The sequence below is a fragment of the Melanotaenia boesemani genome, chromosome 3 (assembly GCF_017639745.1).
Source record: "Melanotaenia boesemani isolate fMelBoe1 chromosome 3, fMelBoe1.pri, whole genome shotgun sequence".
NCBI lineage: Eukaryota > Metazoa > Chordata > Actinopteri > Atheriniformes > Melanotaeniidae > Melanotaenia > Melanotaenia boesemani.
Window position 1 is genome coordinate 35797426 of NC_055684.1, and position 21531 is coordinate 35818956.

A 21531-nucleotide genomic window follows, 5' to 3' on the forward strand; every position below is an offset into this window, starting at 1 on the left:
TTGTTTAAGAGTGGAATTTAAAAAATGTATGTGAGGGGTCAGAGGGTGATAGTTATATTGAGACGAAAACCACCCTTCTGTCAAGCTTTGGTTAGTACTTTATGGACTCCTCCATCGTGTTTCATTGTGTCTCCATTTATTAGATGTCTGTATTTAAAATTTTGTGCTTGGATACACATATTTCCAGCATGCAGAACAACTCTTCCTTTTTCTTCGTCTATTAATGATTTTATGGTGACTTGGTAACGTTCAGTGTTTACAGTGACTACAGAGGCAGCTTGACTTCCCCTGTGTCGGGGGGATGGCCTGGGTCCCTGTGACCTCTCCTCCTTTATGCAACTTCCACCTCATTTGCTTTTTGAACAATATTCTGTTCACTTTTCCTCCAATTTATATCAATTGAATTTCTAGAAGAGCATAGCAAAAGAGAAAAAAGTTGTAGCTGAGAAGAAAGTTTGTTTTTATAACACTGATTGTACAAATATTGATTTTATTTTATCTGTTTTGGATGATTTTGATCATTCCTTTTTGGAATTTAATATTTTTTAATGCACTTTTAGTCAGGTAATTCCCCCCAAAACATGGGGAAAACTCAACCATTTATTTGCCCTTGAAGCGAAGCTGCTCACAGTGTACGATGTTACATTTGTGAGTGCGGTTGTGGCTTCATTTGTGTTAAATGTAACAGCAGCGTGTGAGGCAATCACAGGCTGTGTTGAGGTGCAATCATTTCTAAACCAGAGGTCCCAAATTGCAGATGGCTCATATGGTGAAATACATTGTGTTCTATGTCTCATCTATGAACTTCTGTCCCTTTCTGTTGTTCATGCTTCTCTTTACTCACTGGTCAGTCATACAGATACAGCCTGGATTCACTGAGGATGCACAGCTGATGCAGAGCTGGTTTAACAGGTTAACTCACTTAAAGCTTGATAATGTATTCACTGGATCTAATAGCTCTGTTAAATTAAATGTTAAATGTTAAATCTTTTGGATTTATAAATACTGAGTTCATACATTGGTCAGTCATAACTTGTTTGACAACTGGATGACTTTCTTCCTTTGTCTTTATATCCAGATGAACTTTAAAACATGTAATAAACAAATACACAGTTGTGTGTAATGTTCACCAACAGGCTAAGCTTGGTCTGACTGAACAATGATACAATGCCACACCATGTGTTGGGTGGGATGTGAACTAACAGCAGTAAATCCTGCCCTCACATCAGAGGGGTGGAGGCTCTTTTCTCCAAATGGGCTGGGCTGTGCAGCATATTCAGCTCCACCTGAAAACTGTTGCATGCTTCCTCATGTCAGCATTAAGCCTGATATTGGGGATTGGTTTGTCTGTGGGGTATGGTATTAATGTTGGGTTGGTAGGGTGTGCTTTACCTGTGAGGGTGTGTGAGAGAAAGTGACTGGATGTGTGTTTTTGTTTTTAATTTGGTTGAGTTATATGCTTGGGTATGTGAAAGCTTCTTTCTAGTCTGTTTTGCTCCTGATATTTAGTTGTTATTGTTGTGTAAATCACTTTGTGCTGCCTTTATGTATGAACAGTGCTACACAAATACACTTTTGATTGATTGATTGAAGTGTGTTCACAGTTTGGTTATATTGTACAGAGTTGATTTACATCTGTAAACTTTAGAGCTAATATTTGAGCAGAGTAATTTCGAGCTTTTAATGGCAGCCACTGAATGTTTACAGTTTCTGTAACCAACAGGGATAACTTTAAGATAAATGTATATTGCATATACAAATTGTTAAGGGCACCAATTTATGGGACTTACTATTTCTTCAGTAATATTATCCTTTTTTTTCTATATAGCATCCAATTTTTATTGAGCCTGCTTGAAATTATGCAAAAAGGTAAAGCTACTGTACGTGGTATTTGCAGGACTTGTCATATATCTTTAAAATATGGAAACAGGATAATGATTGCATGAGTAGCACAAAGTGCTCAACACAATCAAAGAATTTAGAAAACAAAGAAACAAACAATTAAAACACACTTATTATTTCTCTCTCTCTCTCTCGCTCTCTCTCTCTCTCTCTCTCTCTCATACACAAACACTCAGAATAAAAGAATATAATCTGACGCTGTTGTGAGGAAACAATATCTTGGGGATCCACGCACACCAGGAGTCACTCTGACCACAGACTCCTGGTCACAGAAACAGCCCAGACCACAATCAAATATACCTAAAAACATATATATAGGTATAAATATATAGGTAGATGAAGACGTGTGCTTTGGTAAAACAAAAGCATAAAAAACAGAATTGAAAAAGTTACAAAAATAGGCGGTTTTTAAATAAGGACAAGATTAAATAAGTAAAATAAATATGTAAACTACATCAGGCTAAGACCCTTTTGCATGGCAGATATGTTCTCTAAACGTTGTCTCACTGATCAGATTCTGAGTCTAAAGCATTTGGCTTGCAGTGACACCAGCCATTAGCATACTTTTGCTTTCTGGTCTGAATAAGATTATATTAATTCCAGGAGTTAAGCTACTTCCAACTCACTTAACTGGTTTTGAGGTATTAGCCTTGTCAAAAAGCCAACAAACTGTCAGCTTCACAGAGAACATCTCATAGAAAATGTTGTCGTTGCTGTGTTTGGCTTCATTGTATTCCACCTTTTTATAAGGATATAACACCTGTTTGAGCCAATTTGAATAATGCTCAATACTCTGACCACATATGAACATAATACCAATAAATGTACCAACAGCTCTATTAACTAAATATTACTTTGCTGCTTTTCTTTTTAAATGTCTGTTTTGTCATGAGCTGACGTAACACTGCTTGTTGTCTGGAGATCTTATCAAGACACAGATCACAGCAGCTCTGACACAGTTTGACTTTTTGTAAGAGGAAATGCAGCGTGGTGCATGTGTTAGCTTAAAAAATGTCTTCATCTGACCTTTCTGTGTCAGTTTAAAGACAAACGTGAACTATGTTAGCGGTTCATTTTAAAACTGTGACCTCAGCTAAACAGTGGCTAACTTGAGAATCCTACATTTACTGTTACTGCTGCCAGTTGCCAAGGAGGTGACCGACAACAATAATACTGGGTCTCTTTGCACTATGCTGTCAAACAACAGCCACACCCTTCAGTCTGGAACGTAGTCAGCCATCTCTGACTGTAGTATGAAGTCTGTGTTAGCGTCCGGGTGTTGCACACTCTGTGCTCTAAATAAGCTTTATGGAATGTGTTGTTTTTCCACAAATGTTGCTCTTGTGAAATTGAGCTGTTCTCTGTTTGGATTGTTATACAATTAGAACATTTTCTTGCGCTTGCAGCACATGTGTGACATTTCTCTCTCTTTCCTTTTGTCTGTCTCTGCAGTCACAGCCAAGCCAGGCACCACCCAAACCGGCAGCTCAGGTCTCCACTGTGAATCCGGCACAGTTTGAGGTATCAAACATTCCTTTGTAATGCTGTTTAACCTCTTTTGCCTCCGCTTCTTTCTCTTAAGAAACTGAACTTCCTGTGTCGGTCTGACCCCTGACCCCGCCATTATCAGAGCTGTGTTGTTGCCTCCTTTCCTGTTTTAGATCTGTGTTGTTTTTAAGAGCTACAACATCAGTGTGGAGTAAAAGGCTTTAGACTGTTTTCAGAAATACACAGAAAATAAAATTTACTTTATATTTCCTTTCAAACACGTGGAAGGCAACACCCAGCCTAAGAGCAGCTCTGAAACAACGGACCAAGTTTTAAGTGTTAACCTGTTTGGAAATTAAATACTTGTGTCTATTCAAGTGTGGCTTCTGCTTCTAGAAAGATTTATTTTCTCATTTGGCATAAAATATTCTTTATTAAATGCAACTCTAACATTTATTTCTTTAAGATCCAATTTGTGAAATAACTGACTGCAGGCTTTGCACCTCCTTTTCTTTCCACCTTAGAGTCTGATTCTCTTGCAGGATTCTGTTACAAGCAGACAGTGTTTGAACAATCCAGCATTGTTAAACAGGAAGGGTTTTTATTTGTCCCTCAACTAGGCTTAGATGTTGTTTATTTGTCTAAGAGGTCGTGTAAAAAAACAAGCAAAACAAAAACAAATAAATTGATGAAAAAAAAAGGAAATTAAATTTATAACATCACATGCTTGACACTATGAGTTATTTATAGACTTTGCTTACATTTTGCGAACCTTTAGCTATAAGAGACTCTTGTTAATTTCCTTCCTTTTTGACCTTCATCACTCATCTTTGCTAACTGTGCCATAGCGGGTTATAAGTGCTCCGGTTTTATTTCCTAGTGTGCGTGTATGTGGAAAGTTTGACATATTTAGCTGTGTGACACTGTATCCAAAACTCGTCAATTAAAATAGTCCTAAAAATGTTTTGATTTTATTTGAAAGTTATGAGAAAAGAAGAAGAAAAAAGGTGAACAATCTGCTGCCCCACTAAGATGTTGATGGCAGTTTTACAATGAGAATACCTTGGGGGGGGGGGGGCTTTTCCATCTATCAAACTGTCCTAAAGGTTGGGTTCTTGCAAAAGATGCACACAAATGTCATTTAAAAAAAAATTGAGGCAGCAGAACTTCCGATCAGGACTTTCAGTAATCGTTATGGACAAAGGAAATAAAAACACTATTAGCCTACAAAGTTGCTCTTGATGATTTAACAAGCAAATCTTTGTGTAAAACTGGCAGTTCAACCTCTTAACAAGTCACTGAGGTGATGCAAAGAGCTGAGGAAATGCAAATATTGACGATCAACTTCTCCAAACTTGATGCTTTGCAGAAAGCATCAGCAGGATCCAGCATGGCTTCAAAGCCTGCGGTGGTTGCCACAGCAACAGGTGGAGCCACAGGGAGTGGTGTTACAGCAGGAGGAAGTGCCACAGTTGGAACAGCAGGGACAGGGTCATCTAAAGCCAAACCAGAGGTAGTTTGACTCTGGATGTCTGAATGAAAGTGGACAAAGGGGGCTTTTGGCTGTTCGGTGTAACAAGAATCTCACAGCTTCCTTCTTTTGGTCTACACACTCGGTGTGTGCTCATCATGAGGCAGCTCTATCCTCTTCTCCTCCAGCTTCGTCTGTGTTTTTCATATTGTGAAACAGCTTTACTTCTCTGTGTGATCCCTCTGTGGCTCAACCAGATCTTGATCTTTTATACTCGTCACACCCTGAACACTCACCATGAGCTCTTGTATCTTCACGCTTGGGATGAATGCTCTTCACATACCGCAGTGCTTAATTTCCCGAATAACTTTACTCATCATTTTCTTTAAACACATCTTCCTTGTTTGAAGACTAACACTGTGCTGGCCGGTGCTATTGTTATTGACATGTCATGAGCAGGGACAAATGTTGGTCCTGGACAGATGTCAGATTTAAGGATGTCATAACCAGGTGGTGTTTTTCATGTTTTCCTGAATCCCAGCTGAGATGAGGGTGAAGTCTGATTTGACCAGTGATCACTGCAGTTTAAAGTCTCAACAAATCTCCTGTTAATGCATCTCATTTCTTTTTGAGCTGCTGTGACTTTTTCATCCTTGTGTTTCTAAATAGTTATTTGGCTAAATGTTTTTAGACTCCGCCTGCCTCCCAAGTCAAAGCCGCGGCTACAGCTCCTTCTAAAGCCTCAGGAACAGCTACCACAGCTGGAACAGCAGCAATCTCAACTGAAAAAACAGTCAAGGTAGACTCTGCTACTACAGGCTGCTCTGACTCTTGAGGTTCATTTTTAAGGGGCTTTCTCCTTTTTTTCTGCTCTTTCCTGTTGCAGAGTTTTATCACATTTCTTTTTAAAATCTCCCCACTTGAAAACACTTTATGAATTGCTCTGGGAGTTTATTTGAAAAAGGTTTTTGCTTCCTTCCTTCCTTCTTCTTACTTTGGAGTGGAACATTTTGGAAATGTTGAAGGACTTTTTGCTCATCGCTCTGCAGCTCTCTGCTCAGCATGCCTCTGCTTGTTGTTCTACAGCACCACACTAATCACAGTGTAAACCTGAGTCAGAAAGGGAAGGACGAGGAGAAGCCTGCAGTTTATTCATTTTTTTTCTTGTTCTAGTCTCCTCACATTGTAGACATCATCAAGTTGGTGGAGGCTGTCTTTCTGCTGATATTGCTTCCTTGTACATCACAGAATTTGCATGTGCACACCCAATCTGTAATTTCACTGGACATGTTCCTGTAATAGATTCCAATTCATTATATTTTAGAGTGCAACTTCTGCAGCAGCAGTCAAAGCTGACGTGTCCAAAGCCGATCCCACTAAAACATCGAAGCCAGCTGCTGCAGCTTTGGCTGGAAATGTATCTGTGCAAGAAAACAAAGGAGATTCTAAAACAACACAAGCAAAGGTAGATGATCCTTTTTAACAACCTGGGTGAAAGCTGGCTGATACGTTTTCTGCCAAATATTGATGGTAGGATTTAATATTGGCATGGTGTGCTAATGGGGCACTTCCAAGGATTCTTTATGGAGGTCAAACTTTTCAGTTTTTTTCAACATATGGAGAAATAAAACAAATCTCCAGGAGAAATCGTCATACCTGGCCTGATATCATTCCTCAAATTGTAATTGCTGTCCAACAAAGAACGACAGTAGTGGTGAAGTTGGAACAAAATTTGAATATTTATTATTTTGCAGGTCCAGGTGGAAGTTCCTCCCTCAGCAGCCAAAGAGGTAAAGTCTTACTTAAGCTGTGAAAGCATGCTGCTTGCTCCAGTGTGCTGAGTTGTGTTGCCTGTGCAGGCACCTGCTGTGGATCCGCTTGACGCCCTAGCCAGCATACTACCATCATCAGATCCTGTCACTCCCTCACAGCCTGCTTACACTGGGCCAGAAGTCATAGAGGTAGAGCTTGCATGCGCTTGTGATTATATTTAGAAAAGTGAAACCTAAGTGATCACACTGAGTTGCATGTATCTGGTGTGTGTGTGTGTGTGTGTGTGAATAACCACGTGACGCATGTATCGCAGCATGGCATCACCTCTGAGAAGGCTCAGAAGTGTGGAGAAAGAGACGACACGTTGCCTCCTGGCTACAGATTTAAAGATATGGTCAGTTTATCGCACTTTCTGCTTGCATTTCTATTCTTTCTTTTATTCTTTTTTTATGTAGTTGTTTAAGATTTCATTGTTGGGATGGTTCACAACCTGAATGTTTCACATAAGCAAACTACCAAAATGTCTGATTTTATAGAAGGACTCACATTTGCTGGCAAGCAATTAATCAAGTGCATTTGAAAAGCATCACCTGGCTGCTGCTTAACCTCTTAATTCTTATTGAAGTGATGAGAGTGTACCAAGTATTTCACACTCTTTTTCTGTATTTAATCTTAGTTTTGCTAAATAAATTATTCCAGGGTGTAAGATGTTAAATGTTGTTCACTTGAGGTTTTTCAAAGTTGTTCGTTTTGGACCTCACCTTTTCTTTGTTCACATTTTAACTAAGCCTTCCTGTTAGTGTTTAGTTCTTGATATATTTCACCTTTGTTATTTTTCTCTTACCAAATAAATATGCATTGTTTTTCTAGACTCCAGTCCCTGCAGAGGTCAAACCTAAGGATGTGCCTGTAAGTAAAATTTTCACAGCTGGCCTTTAGTGGAGTCACAACCTCGTACACTCACCTCAGTTTATCTAGATAATCCTCAAAGACACACTTCTCATAAACATTTTCCAGCGTTTATAAGAAAGTGAACTTACAGTAACTAACACCCCCCCACACACACATGCACACACACACACACACACACACACACACATGCAAGAACTCGTTCCCCTCTACGATGAGCTGGTTCCTCTAGAGTGGGGAATGTTGCGTTGCATTGGGGGGTGTTGGCTTAGAAACGGTGCTGAACTTTCCTTCTTGGTTACAGATTATTGATTCATGTCAGAACAATCCACTTACTCAGTGTTCACGAACACATAGAAACATGCACACACAGTGATACATCTGTAGATGAGTATTTACTCACCTTCAACACACCCACATTTGCATCACAGCCCACCCCCAGGTTATCATGGTGTCATGATCTTTCGTTGTCACTTTCCACCCAGATAACATTCTTCCTGAGTGATTTCAGTGTTGAGATAAAGGAACTTGATATTTTGTGTCAATCATGTTTCGTAAGAGCATTTATATGTGAGTTTTTGGTCTCTGTGGAATGTGAAAGGGTGTGCCTGTACTTTTTCCTCACGTTGGTACATTGCAGTCTGTTTTGTGTTATATTATTTTGCCCTTTTGTTTGCCTTGTGACTTGGTTAGTAGTGCCCTCTAGTGGTGGATTATCTATCAAGTTGGATGACTTACTTATTTTAAATAAATGAATTATTAGTTTTAAAAAGGTATTCATCTTATGTTGTTATATAGAGGTGTTTTTTTTTTTTTTTATCTCAGAAACCAATGAGTACAGATGAGGCACTGCATTCCCTCTCAGCTGGCTTCACAACGTCCACTGTTCCACCTGAACCCAAGAAGCAAGAGGTCAGTCTTCGAGCATGTAGTGCTCAGATGCACATCCATCCTCCATCTTTTACATTTACATGTGCCCTCCTGATAACTCTGTGCTGTAAAGAGGGGTTGCCCTGAACGCATACCTACATACTGTAACAGAGGGTGCATTATTTCTTATTTATCCAAATTTATAAAATGTGAAATATTTCTGCATTTTCCACAATGCGGCATTAGGCCGATGAAGCTCTGACTGTCCTGTAACATCGTCTCTGTTGTAGAAAGGTGTAACTCCTGCAGCAGTTCCTCCTGTGGCTGTGTGTCCTGCTCCTCCTGCTGATACAAAAGCTAAGATGAAGAAAGCCTCAGACGATATCTCACATGAGGCTGGACTCTCCGTGGTAATTTCCTATAATGGTTGTTTAGCCAATTGTGTGTTCAACTTAAACTACTCAAAGTAATTATTTTCAGATGATTGGTACACTGTAATTCAACAAAGTAAATTATTTTAAAGATTTTAAAACTATTTCTTATATAATCATGTTTTTTTTTTCTCTCTCTCTTTTAGAAAACAGTCCCTGCTGTTGCTGTGTGTCCTGCTCCTCCTGCTGATAAGAAAGCAAAGATGGATAAAACTGCTGCTGATGTCTCACTAAAGGCTGGACTGGACACCAAGGTAGACACTAAACCCAAGGCTGACAAGGTGAGGTCAAGATTAAGTTGACAAAAAAAAACAAAACTTTGCAGTTTTGGTAATAATAATTTGCTGATCTCATCCATCCTGTTCTCCCCTCAGAGTGGCTCCATGTCTCTGGATGCTCTCAGTGCCCTTGGCGACACACTGCCCACAGATCAACCGAAACCAGAATCCCCCAAACTCAAACCTAAGGACTTTGTCTCGGTAGGGGCACGAAAACAACCACACCGTCTCATCTTAAATAACCTCTAATCAAAAAACAATTTAAATGTAATAAAAAGAGACATTTCGCTTCATCAGAATGTCTCATTTTTCACCTTTCCTCTTTAAAGGAGGACAAGCTGAAGAAGGAGAAGGGTGTGCGTGTAGGAGAGAGGGAGGACACTCTTCCTCCAGGTTACAGGTTTAACAAGGAAGAGCTCAAAAACCTGCCTGCTCCAAAACCAGAAGTAAGACGGGGACCAAATAACATGAAGAATCTTCTTAAGAATTGATACTGGATAAAACATTACATTACTTAAAATATTTAACAGCGTTCTTTTCTTCATATCCACTCTCCTTTAACAGCCCACCATGGGAACTGGTGAGGCTCTGGATATCTTATCTGGAGACTTCATGACTTCGTCAGCAGCTCCTTCTGTCCAGGCTCCCATGGTCTCTTCATCAGCAGCTCCTGCACAGGTACAGATGAGTTATTTCTGGTTACAGCAGATGAAAACAAGCAATTATATAATTTTTGTCTATTTGATCATTTCTCTTGGATGTTTTAGAAAGCTGCGGCTCCTCCTGCTGATAAGAAAGCCAAGATGGAGGCTGGTCTGTCTGCTACTGTTTCCAAGGTGCAGTACAGCAACACCACACCTGCTTTCCTGAATGTGTTGGGTCCTCTGCCGAGGCCAGAGCTGAGGTGGCAGTGTGTCCTATCAGCAAGATTAAGCAAAAAATAAACCTCTGAATTTCATGAATTTTCTCCATGGAGCAGAGGATCACGACTCATTACCTTTAATGTCTGATCATTTCCTGTGCAGAAAAACAGGCCAGAGAAAGCAGCGTTATTCTCTGTGATGCATTTGTGTTCAAAAGTAAAACAAAATGCATAAAAAAAATGTTTCAGATACTTTTCACAAGTTTTAATAAAATTAATTTAATAAAGTTTCATTCATTCATTTCATTTCAAAGTTCATTTCAAACATGTTCTTTGATTTAAAATATTTACAATATTTACATTTCATGTCTGAAAAGAAGCAAGCAGAAGTTTAAACTTATAACGCCCTACTCCATTTCTACAATACACAAACACCTCAACTCTCTTTAAAATATTTGATCTAAAAGTCAAATTTCCTACTTCACAGTAAAAGAAAAAAGAAGTACACACTCCCCTCCCTCCTCCAAAGAAGACATAAATAAATGAAACAAAACACCACCACACTTCTGACACTATCACACCATCATCACTGTCCTTTGTAAAACTTGTTTTTCAAGCTTAAATTATATAATTTTTTGATATTTGCATTTTGTACCTTCTCTTAAACTGGTTTATGTTTTTACTACGACACACAAAGATGTTCTGACACGCTGCATTTTAAAATTCAGCTTCCCTCTTAAAACATAACCCTCTTCTCTTGCTGAAAACAAATTCTCAATATTATTTGGAAGTAAACTATTTCTGGCTCTGAATATTATTTGTGCTGTTTTGTTTTAAACTGAATTAAATCTGGAAATGTTAGAGCTTGTATAATGTCTTGCATGTAAACAGCTTTCTCTCTTATTCACAAATGCTATCTGTGCTGTCTGCTGTAGAAAGTGGAATCATCTGCAGTTCCTCCTGCTGATAAGAAAGCCAAAGCAGAAAAAACTGCTGCTGATGCCAAGACTGATCAGGTGTGATACATATTTCATCTTTTTCTGTATTTCTTCCCCTCTGCTCTGCTTACTGTCATGTTTTACACAGATTAAGATTAAATAATCTCCTCCTTTCTCCTCTCAGGGTGGTTCCATGCCTCTAGATGCTCTCAGTGCTCTTGGTGACTCACTGGCAGCAGATGAACCAAAACCTGAACCTCCCAAACTCAAACCTGAAGACATTGTCTCAGTAAGAGCAAAATTCATCACTATCATGATGTTTCCAGCTTTGATTGCAAAACAAAACCTCAACTGTTAACCTGTCGGTTACATTTATGTCTGAGATTTTCACATAGCTTGTTTCTTTTAACAGGAGGACAAGCTGAAGAAGGAGAAGGGTGTGCGTGTAGGAGAGAGGGAGGACACTCTTCCTCCAGGTTACAGGTTTAACAAGGAGGAGATAAAAACACTGCCTGCTCCAAAACCAGAGGTAAGACAGGGACCATTTAAATTTTAAAGTTTTAAGTATATATTTTGTTTTAGTTTCAAAGACTTGTAAAATGGATTAATTGATAACGTCAGGAAACTGATTCTTCTCTTTGTGTTCCACTGCAGCCCACCATGGGAACTGATGAGGCTATGGACATTTTGTCTGGAGACTTCATGACCTCGTCTACAGCTCCTGCAGTCCAGGCTCCTGTTGTTGCCCCCACAGCTCCTCCTGCACAGGTATGTTGTAGATGTGTAATTAATGAACATATTGTCACAGTAACACATGCACAGTAGTTTCACAGGGAGCTGTGTGCTGTTATGTAGATGAAGCCTGTCTAGATATGTACCAATTTCTGTCTCTTTACAATCTTCACATTTAAAGGTAGTCTTAATTCATGTTATGATGAAGCAATTTTCTTTAAATTTCCTATAAAGTTTCAAAATATTCTACCATAAAGAACTCTTGTGTCAATTTTCCAGGTAAAGGTGGATGATTTGTCAGCGCTGGATGTCCTCTCCGGAGAGTTTGTGGCTTCATCTAAAGCTGCTGGAGTTCAGGCACCTGTTCCTCCTCCTGCCAAGAAGGCACCAGAGGTAAATCCATTAGTGAACACAAATGTGTGCATATTTGTTCACGTTTGTCTCTTTTTCAAGCTAACAGAAGGGATTTACATGTTTCTTTCATCATCAGTGTGCATGTATCTGTATTTCTGCAGCAAAAGTTACATCTCAGAAGTGGTCTTCTAACAGCTTCCTGTCTTCTCACATCCACAGGGTGGCTCCTTGCCTCTGGATGCTCTCAGTGCTCTTGGTGACACGTTAGCAGCAGATGAACCGAAACCTGAATCACCAAAACTCAGACCTGAAGATATTGTCTCTGTAAGGAGAACACAAATGCTCATAACTGTCGTTTTTATTGTGTAAAATGTCAAATTTAATCTGTCTCAAATACTTAACTATGTTCCTCTGTTTATTTCTGTGATGTGCAAGTTTTTATGAGGTTTTTGTGTGATAACAAGAGGGAACTGGACTTAATTGCATGCTTAAATTTGCATAAATGGGCATGCATCCACCCTTCTTTTTTTACAGGAGGACAAACTCAAGGAGGAGAAGGGTGTGCGTGTAGGAGAGAGGGAGGACACTCTTCCTCCAAACTATAGGTTCAATGAGAAGGAGCTCAAAAAACTGCCTGCTCCAAAACCCGAGGTGAGACTCAGAACATGAGCTCAGTGATCCAAGTGCAATCAGCAATTCACCACAGTAAAAAATACCATTTTTAAAATGCTTTGCACTGACATCTTCAATTACAATATTTCTTTCTGCAGCCCACCATGGGAACTGGTGAGGCTCTGGACATTTTGTCTGGAGACTTCATGACTTCATCAGCAGCTCCTGCTGTCCAGGCTCCTGTTGTGCCTCCATCAGCTCTTCCCACACAGGTGCAGATTTGTGGAAGTAAAAAGAATAAATTTTTACTGAAGGTCATATATTTCATACAGTGCACTTTATTCTGTCGCTCCCTCAGCCATCTGGCTTGACTTTGGATGCCAAGTCAAGAGGAGATATTGTTGCCTCAACTGCTGCTCCAGGAGTGAAATCGTCACCTTGTCCTCCAGCTGAATCTGGCCAGGTAAAGACACCAGCACAGCTTAAGTCTGTTTTTAGACTATTTTCCTGCAGATAGATCTAAATCTTTTTTCTTTTTCTGTGGATTCAGCTGGCAGCTGAAGCAGACAATGCCCTCGATGCTCTGTCACACACACTGAAGGATATCACACCTGCTCCTCAGCCTGCCCCAGTTCCTGCTAAAGACATTGTCAAGGTAGCCCATATGCTTCAAATGCACACTTTCACCTGAAATGCCCTCAGAAAACTAAGTTACTTTAGCTGCCCTGTGTTGTGGGTTTGATCATCGTAGGAGAAAAAGGCTGTGGAAGAGAAGGCGATAAAAATGGGCGAAAGAGATGACACCCTGCCACCAGATTACCAACCCACTGAGAAAGTCCTGAAGGTAAACTTACGGCTGCCGAAAGCGGGTGGCGTACATGCATCTATGTGACTAAATTCTTATGCTAAGAAGAGAATAAGGCAACATAAATAAGTCTTTACTGGCACATGTTTATTTCATATGTATATTTCATGTTTTCTCTTCTCCTTGTGTCTAATATTGTTTTTAATGTAACAGAAAATGGCAGAAGATGAAAAAAAATCAGATGCAACATCCAAAAAGGTTGGGTCCTCACATGATACACTATCAATTAAATGAAAGGTATAACAAAAGGATGCTAAGCTCCCATTTTTATTCTTCTGGGCCCAGCAGGACCCTGTGGATGATACAGAAGCCTTGGACCTTCTGTCCAGTGACTTTTCTGCAGCTCCCAAGCCTCCTGCACCGGTCACTAAATCCACAACAAAGCTGGAACCTCCTGTGTTGGACTCAGAGCCCCTGAAGGTAACAAAGGGGACACAGTTCTTCTCCACCTCATCCAGTACAGAGATGATGTCATAGAAATAATAAAATTAATTATTTTAATTCTAGCAACACTGACTTAGAGATCTCCTTAAAAGATGTTTTCTGGGAATTTTCTTGAATGTGTTTGGAGTTAATTATGTTCATGATTTTAAATTCACTAATACTGTATTTGCTTTTCTTTCCTAGCCAATGGCCGGTCCTGTTCTGGACTCCCTGTCTGGTACACTGCTCCCTGACCCCATCAAGTCTAAATCTAAAACAGACAAGCCAAAGGTAAACAGAAGATTTGTATCTCAAGATGTGAGATTACATTATCAGACAACGGAAAGTTAGATCAGATCAAATCTCTTCTCTTACTTTGGGATCTAAAAGTTAATATCTGCTAATGATTACAGACCTTTTCTTCCGTTTAGTATTTTCCATTTTTAAGACGTATTACTTTGAGTTTTCCGTTCTGGCGCTTTAACGTCTTTCTTGGTCAAACTGTGTGTTTCTTTTTTACAGTCCTCCTTTTTTGTTTGTGTGTTTGAAAGTTCCTAACTGTGTTTATTGGGAGTTTTCAAGTTTTTTATTAATCAAGTGATGCATGATTATTTTTATCTACATGTACTAACTTTGACTGATGCAAGTAAACCTGAGGACAGGAAGGTGAGAGTGAGCAGCTTGTGACAACATCCTTCACTTTTGTGTCTTTTTCTATCCTTTGTTTTAATTATTACCTTGTTAATGACAGGATATTTTAAATTATATAGAGGTGACATCATGAAGCAGCACTGTGTGAAGTATCAATATAATTTTTTCCGTAGAGACTAGGTCTGTATTTTCAGTGACGCAGGTCCCCATCGCGGCTCAGTCCGACTGTGACTGGATTCTTACTTCTGCGTGATTTCCGAAGTCCATGAATTTCACCATCTTTGCTAACCTCATGCTGTTTTTAATGAGGCGATTTTTTAGCCATGGCTTGTTAGGAGTCATCCTGCACTGCATTAATTACTGCTACATGGCGCCCCCTGTGAATTACACACTAAAACTTATGCATCACACCTCATAGTTACATGAGTTAAAGGGGTACCTGATGAGCGTCATCATTTGTCAACTTTGTTTCAGGGCAAAAGCAAGTTGAAGTCAAGGTCTAAAGTAAGCAAAATGCTTGCTGCATGAAGTTAAAGATGCACAACGTTTGGCTTTTGTGTGTGTGTGTGTGTGTGTATCATTTAAAAAAAATTCCAGTATAGTAAATTGAAAGCGCTCACATGCCTGCGGTGACATGTGATGAACGCTACACTCTGTTTGATGCAATTATCTATTATTATTATTATTATTTTTATTATTTTCCTTTTATTAATTAATATATTAAACTTCTTCAGACACAACATGCAGCTGAGCCCCACGCCACTGACCTGCTATCAGCTCAGCTAAGCTCTGACGTTGTGCCAAAATCTACAGCTAAGGGAGGCAAGAGCTAGTTCACCTGGTAAGTTTTTTTTTTTTTTTAAATCTTGTAAACACGGCTGGGACCTACATCCCGTGTTTTCACTGACAGCTGAATGTTTGACATGTTGCAGGTCGTGGGTGTAACTCATCCTCCAGGCGACAGGGATGCATCAGTGAGGGAGCTGCTCTTTGGATAATAATTCTATTTTTCTAAATCAAGAATGTATGCTGAATGACCCACAGACCCAAACAAAATCCACAGCACTAGCCCAACACACACACATCAACTTATCTGCGAGTGCCGCCTTTCTTGCAAGGCTGTACATTCAAAGATGAGAAGCTTTCAGTTTCTGTCTTTGGAGAAAATGAACGGAAACTTTTCACAACAGGATGGCTGTAAAGAACAAGCAAAGATACAAAAAGAAGGAGAGAAGGGAAACTATGGGGAAACAGAGGAGTTTAAAACAGAAAAAAAACTTCATGCATTTACATCTCAGCTGACATTCTCCAGTGACACATTAATATCGCAACACAGTAGTTACGTAAGGCAGGTAGTGTTGTGATGTTGGTTGGTTCAGTGATGGCTGTCAGCTTGTGTGGGAGCAGTACAGAGTAGGTGTATTGTATCGGGATGTTTGTGCAATCATGGTATAGACAGAAAAGTCAAATTTATTATCATGCTGTGGTCGGATGCCAATTTAAAACACTAGTGTACAGCTTAGTCTGCATATATTTTGAACGATGCATAGTTTACATTATCAGTAAAGTGGAGGATTTCCAGGAGGTGTTCTGCTTTTTTTTTTTTTTTTTCTGTAGTGGAGAACTTTTTGCAAATGCTTCTTTATTTCTGTGGGGGATTCTATGTCCAGAGATGGCTGCTTTTATCTATTTGGCCTTTCAGGAAAAAGAAATCATTACATTCAGAAGTGCACTTAGTAAACTAAGGTGTTTACAAGCTTCACAAACTGTTGTTTGTATACTGTAAAAGAGATTCGCTCTATTAAAGACAACACTGTATAATTTACAAAGATTTCGACTGGGGTCAAAAGTCCCAAACGCAAAGGTTTTCAGTGGAATGGACTTTGATGTTGGGAAATTAAAACAGAAATAAAGAAAATGTAAAAATTAGAACCAATAGGTCTGGTGTCATTTGTGCCTAAAAGATAAATCTCATATGCACTGCCTTTAAAAAATAAAATGAAATTAACAAACAGGGTCGTGCTTAAGGTGGAAGGAAATGTGTGAGTGTGTGTTTGTATTAAAGAAAGAAAGAACAAATTCTCCTTCGAACGTGTCTTTCTTTTCTCCATGACGCGTGGTTTTTTACCCTGTACGGTTGAAGCAGCCCACTTCCTTTAGACTCAAGAGGGGCTTAAAACAAATGTAATTTGTTTAAATATTGTATTGTTGTGCTGAGACCCTGAATGACTGATGGGGATGCAAATGAGTGGGTGATATGTGTGTAAAATGATTAAATAAATATTACAATTCATTACAGAAACATATATATATATATTACTATAACTATAATTACTATTACTACTATATATATATATATATTACTATTGCAAAATATTTTATATTTAAATAATAATATGTAAATTTATATGAAATATGTATAGCTTTTTTTTTTATTAAGTTTTAATCTTAGAAATGTTTAACTTTATTACAAATGCTTTTTAGGGATTATAATTTAGAGAAGTGAAAAAAAAATCAAGATTTTAGAACCAACAAGAAATAATATCACTTGTTTATTAATTAAAGAAATATAAAGGAAATTACAGAAGGGCAAGGTAAGTTCAATACAGAAAAGTAAATACTTATAATAGAATTTGAATTTGTTATAATGTAAATGTAAAAAAAAACAAAAATAAACAAATATGTACATTTTTTTGCACAAATTCAACTTGAAGAATGAGTATAAACAATAGTTTAAAATTCTCAAGATTATTTTCATTTACTTTCAGCATAAATGGTAATTTAGTAGATGTTTTGTGTCACATTATTTCATTGAAAAACAAAACAATAAACATCAACAAACATAAAACACTGTCAGCCTTCGGTGAAAAACTTTACGGGATATTTGATGCTTTGGAATTTGTTTGTCATGCAAAATTAAGATGTTTTAAGTTGCATATTAGCTGCTTCTACGTTCGTGAGACTTTTGTGTTTTTTTAATTTCAAAAGAAAAAAACAGCGGCTGTAAACAAACAAACAAACAAACAAATAACAGCAATATTAATGTCACTTTGAATAAACGTGAATGAAATTGCAACTTTTACATCAGATGTTGGTCATCATTTTTTCAGGAACCCCCATCCTCGGCCTGCGTGAGACAAAAATTATTATTAAAGACTTGTTTCATCTTAGACATCAAAAGAAAACAAGCAATTTCAGGTTGGGCAAAAAATATTTAATATGAAAAGAGTTCTGGTGAAAACTTTTAAATTTGGTAAAAATTACACGGTAAAAGTTATAGAAAATATTTTAAAAAAAAGGAGGAAATAATAATAAAAATCAGAAAATTACAGAATATATAAAAATGCCTTCACTCCTGTTTTGTTGTTTTACTGTTTCCTGTTGTTGGAGGAGACGTGCATTAAAATAATTCAATTTAAAGTTACATCCACATGTGGAAAGACAAATAAAACAAGCCTTACTTTCTCTTGTAATGGTGTGGGCACCGTCGTGTCCTCATTTCTACAACAAAGACATTTTTTTTACTCACAAATGATCTCTTCAAAACTTCAGCCAACTCCACCAGAATTTGTAATTCAGTGAAACATGTATTGTACATTTTGTTGTAATTTATCAGACAGACTTACTGTTGCAGTAAATGGTGGTGATGATGAGACACAGCAGAAGAAGGCCACAGCCGCCGGCCAGTGGGCCCAGTATGATTGGAGTACAAAACATGGAAACATCAGATGTCCCTGCCACACCTGTGGATGTTTACAGCTTGTGTTCTTATCACAGCATCATTAAGGAGTCATTACCTGATCATGTTCTGGGAAAGTTACCTGTCCATGCCATTTCTTTACAAACGCAGCTCGTGGTAGTCGTGGATGGAGTTGGTAAGGTGGTGCATGGTGGTGTTGTTATTATTTCTTTCTTTTTTTCTTTTAAAACAGGAGATAGCACAAAACATGGTGGTGTTATTCCTCTAGAAATATCCATTGTGTGAGTATTAGACCATAAATAAATCAAACTCACCTTCATACAGCTGGAAGACTTCTCCAAATTGTAGTGAATTTCCACCGATCAGAGAGCCACAGCTGTAGATGCCACTGTCACTACTTCTGTAGGATTTCAGTGTCAAAACATGCACATCCTCATTTTGCTTTTTATAAGTAAACTTTTCCGTAAAATTGGATCCAGGTTTCTTTATCTGGCCAGAGGGGCTGAATGATGCAATGAATTCCATGCCAGATTGGTCCAGCACTCGAAACCAGAAGCCCAGGGTCCCTTTTTCAGTCTTGCACTTGATTTCAACTGACTCCCCTTCTTTTACCACCTTTGCTATAGCAGTTCCTGGGGTGATTTCTAAATGTTGTGACAAAATGAGAGCAATAATCATTCAATTCTCAATGTTTCACACACAAAACAAGGGAGGAAAAAAAGCTGAAAAACATTTAGAGTGAACTTACGCTGATAAAATACCAGAATCACCAGCATCTGAATCCATTTTTGGTCCATTTTAAATCTTAAAGACAACAAACGCTGCTTAAGTCGTCTATGCGGTGTTTATTGGAAGCTGTTAGGAGATGGTTCCGTGAGATATGAAACCACGCCCCAGCTGCAACCTTCTTCTCCGCTGTGTCAAATGGGATCATTGCAGCTGAGCATTTGCAGAGCCCTCCTGCAGCGTGATCGTGGTCTGTATGATGTTTTGAAGTGGAGCCCACCAGAGCTGAACTTCGCTTCTCTGTCTTTGGTTTGAAACATTGACAAGTGCAACGTGATCCAAAACCAATTGACACACAAGAGCAGAAGTGTGCAGTGTGTGGGCTGAAATAGATGGGGTAGGAAGTCTAAAAACATGGGGAACCAGCTATCAGTCTGCGTGGCAGCCTACTTTACACAACTTCACTCTGTTTTTGCACAAATCAAATGAAGAATTTCATCTTTATACAAGATGTAGACAAAATCTGCCCTGACGAAGTTTCCATTGAAAAATGTAGTCTTTGCATGACCTTTGACCTCCCCTTTGCACGGGACCCCAGTTGTTCTTGCAAAACTTTTTATTTTTCAGAGAAAATAAGAACAAAATCATCTCAGTGGCCTCTGGTTCCTCATGTTGACTCCAGGCAACTTCAGCAGATTGATCTGAGATGCAGAAAAAAGGCTTTATATCTATAAGTTCTAATAGTGTCTTCAGAATAACACGCGTAGAAGCAAAGCGGTGTTCCTGCTTGTCTGCTGCTGTATGGCTGTCTGGTTCAATGGACAAAGAGCAGGGTGGGTGAGGATATCAGGAAACATTGAACAGTTTTTACCTTGTATTTTTATCAGTACATACACAACTGATTATCAGTATGAATACACAATACCCATACACTTCCTGTAATACCTGTGATACACCTGTAATTCTGAAGCTAAACCCATTTGCAACTTATCATATTTACCAGAGGCCAGTTCTTGACTGTGTTTTCTTATTTTTGTGTAAATGTTATGTTAATTAATATTATTGCCTAAAATTTGGCATTATAACAACAACTTTCTGTAATAAAAAAACATAAATAAAAAGTTGTAAAGTCCAAATTTGCCCTTGTGCGTGATGAAAACTTAAACCAGCAGATGGCAACAGAAGCAGGGTGCACCTCCGTGCTGTTGTTTGAACAGTTAAATGACTAAATCATGAATCACTTTGGTGATATTAGTGTGGATCTGAGTGATTAAATGTTTCACAAGTGTGTCATCTTATAGGCAACACTTCATCCTGCCTCCACAGGTGCTTCAACATTTAAAAAAAGCTGAGGAAGAAAACACCTGCTCTGACATCCGTGGTCGGGCTGTGGGCTGTGGCTACACACTCTTACTGTATGTTTGGACCAACAAAGAACAGAATTTTATCTCATGTGTTTTCTAGTCAGATAAGTCAAGGTTGAAAATGACCATGGTTATGAGGTTTTATTAGCTGGAATTTAAAAGCTATAGGCATTTAAAGTCTAATTAAAACAAAATGTTTGGGCAGCTTTAACAACACTTGAAACTAAAAGTCAGGTTTATTTTAGGCTCTGCTGGTTCAACTTTGTTTTTTTGTTCTTTTAAAGATAAAAACTAACTTGAGCATTACTTTAATGGTTTGGCAAGTTAGCACCTGATTCCCAGTATTAGACATTAAACAGTAAGTGAATAACAAAGGATTATAACTTGAAATCTATCAGCATGAATTAATATTTTCTTTCTCTTCTTGTGAAAGCTGGTCTAAGAGTTGTGGGGAAGTGAAACTTTCTATGAGCTTCAGCTCGTCACATTTCCTGTTTCCTGGAAAATAAATGCGCAGATTTGGTGATGGGCAACAACTGCTGACATTTCACTCTTCTGTGGGCGATTTGTCTTTTCCATGGGTGGGAGGAGATAGACACAAATAGAAGGTGGGAATGAAATAACAAAGAGAAAGAGGCAATTACTACATCTTATTAAATGGGCAGTAGAGATTTTCCTTCACCCTGACACAGTATTCCGTTAAAACGCAGGTGCCGGTTAGCAACAATAATGCTTTTTATTTTAATAAATCCCTTTGACATTTATTTAAAGTTAAATCTAGACAGAAACCAGGTTGGTTTCGGTCTTAGCAGCGTTTTCAGTAAGCAGGGGATTCTGTTGTTGCTTTGTCAGAGGGAAGACCCAGTCAAAACGCACTCGATTAGCCCACTTCACCTTTCCATATCTCTGTTTCAGGGATGAGTCACTCACAAACACACCTGCATGGGCTTCCCTATCTTAGTCACACAGGGGGTCTCCAACCTGAAACTTGCATATGTGTGTGTGTTTATGTGGTGGGTGACCAGGGGGAAGCCAGTGAGAAAAGGAGCACATCCTGCACATGAACACTGAAAATGTAGTCAGAAGACTGGTCCTTACGTTCTGAAAAATGGCAGCATCCTCAGTGTCAGAGGACGAACACTGTTCACCAGCTTCACCAGTTTGGCTTCATCGGTCACTGCT

The 21531-nt window shown here is 38.7% G+C and overlaps 2 protein-coding genes across 25 annotated transcripts in view; one reads left to right on the top strand and one right to left on the bottom strand.

Annotated features, from left to right (window-relative positions):
* Positions 1 to 16535, top strand: part of cast (calpastatin) — a 33749-nt gene extending 17214 nt beyond the window's left edge. For 4 of the 24 annotated variants that reach the window (XM_041980224.1, XM_041980226.1, XM_041980223.1 and 1 more), the window contains exons 2-33: positions 3355 to 3423; positions 4760 to 4903; positions 5553 to 5660; positions 6186 to 6326; positions 6616 to 6651; positions 6721 to 6822; positions 6948 to 7028; positions 7505 to 7543; positions 8369 to 8455; positions 8704 to 8823; positions 8991 to 9125; positions 9219 to 9323; positions 9452 to 9568; positions 9687 to 9800; positions 9890 to 9958; positions 10920 to 11000; positions 11107 to 11211; positions 11335 to 11451; positions 11577 to 11690; positions 11934 to 12047; positions 12228 to 12332; positions 12543 to 12659; positions 12779 to 12892; positions 12979 to 13083; positions 13171 to 13275; positions 13372 to 13464; positions 13639 to 13683; positions 13774 to 13905; positions 14113 to 14199; positions 15034 to 15063; positions 15294 to 15400; positions 15492 to 16535. In XM_041980224.1, coding sequence (XP_041836158.1) covers positions 3355 to 3423; positions 4760 to 4903; positions 5553 to 5660; positions 6186 to 6326; positions 6616 to 6651; positions 6721 to 6822; positions 6948 to 7028; positions 7505 to 7543; positions 8369 to 8455; positions 8704 to 8823; positions 8991 to 9125; positions 9219 to 9323; positions 9452 to 9568; positions 9687 to 9800; positions 9890 to 9958; positions 10920 to 11000; positions 11107 to 11211; positions 11335 to 11451; positions 11577 to 11690; positions 11934 to 12047; positions 12228 to 12332; positions 12543 to 12659; positions 12779 to 12892; positions 12979 to 13083; positions 13171 to 13275; positions 13372 to 13464; positions 13639 to 13683; positions 13774 to 13905; positions 14113 to 14199; positions 15034 to 15063; positions 15294 to 15392 — 3030 coding nt within the window. In that variant the 3' untranslated portion in view covers positions 15393 to 15400; positions 15492 to 16535. The remainder of the gene's footprint in view (positions 1 to 3354; positions 3424 to 4759; positions 4904 to 5552; positions 5661 to 6185; positions 6327 to 6615; positions 6652 to 6720; positions 6823 to 6947; positions 7029 to 7504; positions 7544 to 8368; positions 8456 to 8703; positions 8824 to 8990; positions 9126 to 9218; positions 9324 to 9451; positions 9569 to 9686; positions 9801 to 9889; positions 9959 to 10919; positions 11001 to 11106; positions 11212 to 11334; positions 11452 to 11576; positions 11691 to 11933; positions 12048 to 12227; positions 12333 to 12542; positions 12660 to 12778; positions 12893 to 12978; positions 13084 to 13170; positions 13276 to 13371; positions 13465 to 13638; positions 13684 to 13773; positions 13906 to 14112; positions 14200 to 15033; positions 15064 to 15293; positions 15401 to 15491) is intronic. The other 20 variants (XM_041980232.1, XM_041980235.1, XM_041980231.1 and 17 more) reach the window with 12 other exon arrangements.
* A 563-nt stretch (positions 16536 to 17098) lies between these two features.
* cd8a (CD8a molecule) lies at positions 17099 to 19310 on the bottom strand. The gene is made up of 6 exons (XM_041980674.1): positions 19008 to 19310; positions 18574 to 18903; positions 18381 to 18479; positions 18186 to 18302; positions 18021 to 18060; positions 17099 to 17686 (listed from the first exon to the last, which is right to left on the bottom strand). Exons 1-6 carry the CDS (start codon positions 19054 to 19056, stop codon positions 17644 to 17646), a joined length of 678 nt encoding a protein of 225 aa, XP_041836608.1. The 5' UTR covers positions 19057 to 19310; the 3' UTR covers positions 17099 to 17643.
* Between the last annotated feature and the right edge of the window lie 2221 nt (positions 19311 to 21531).

Bases quoted from the DNA above. Each gene is read 5' to 3' on its own strand.
- cd8a (XM_041980674.1), bottom strand. From the start codon at position 19,056: ATGGACCAAAAATGGATTCAGATGCTGGTGATTCTGGTATTTTATCAG. The intron at 18,480-18,573 runs GTGAGTTTGATT...CTGTTTTAAAAG, and splicing joins AGTCTTCCAGCTGTATGAAG to AAAAAAAGAAAGAAATAATA. The intron at 17,687-18,020 runs GTAAGGCTTGTT...TGTCTCACGCAG, and splicing joins CCACACCATTACAAGAGAAA to GCCGAGGATGGGGGTTCCTG.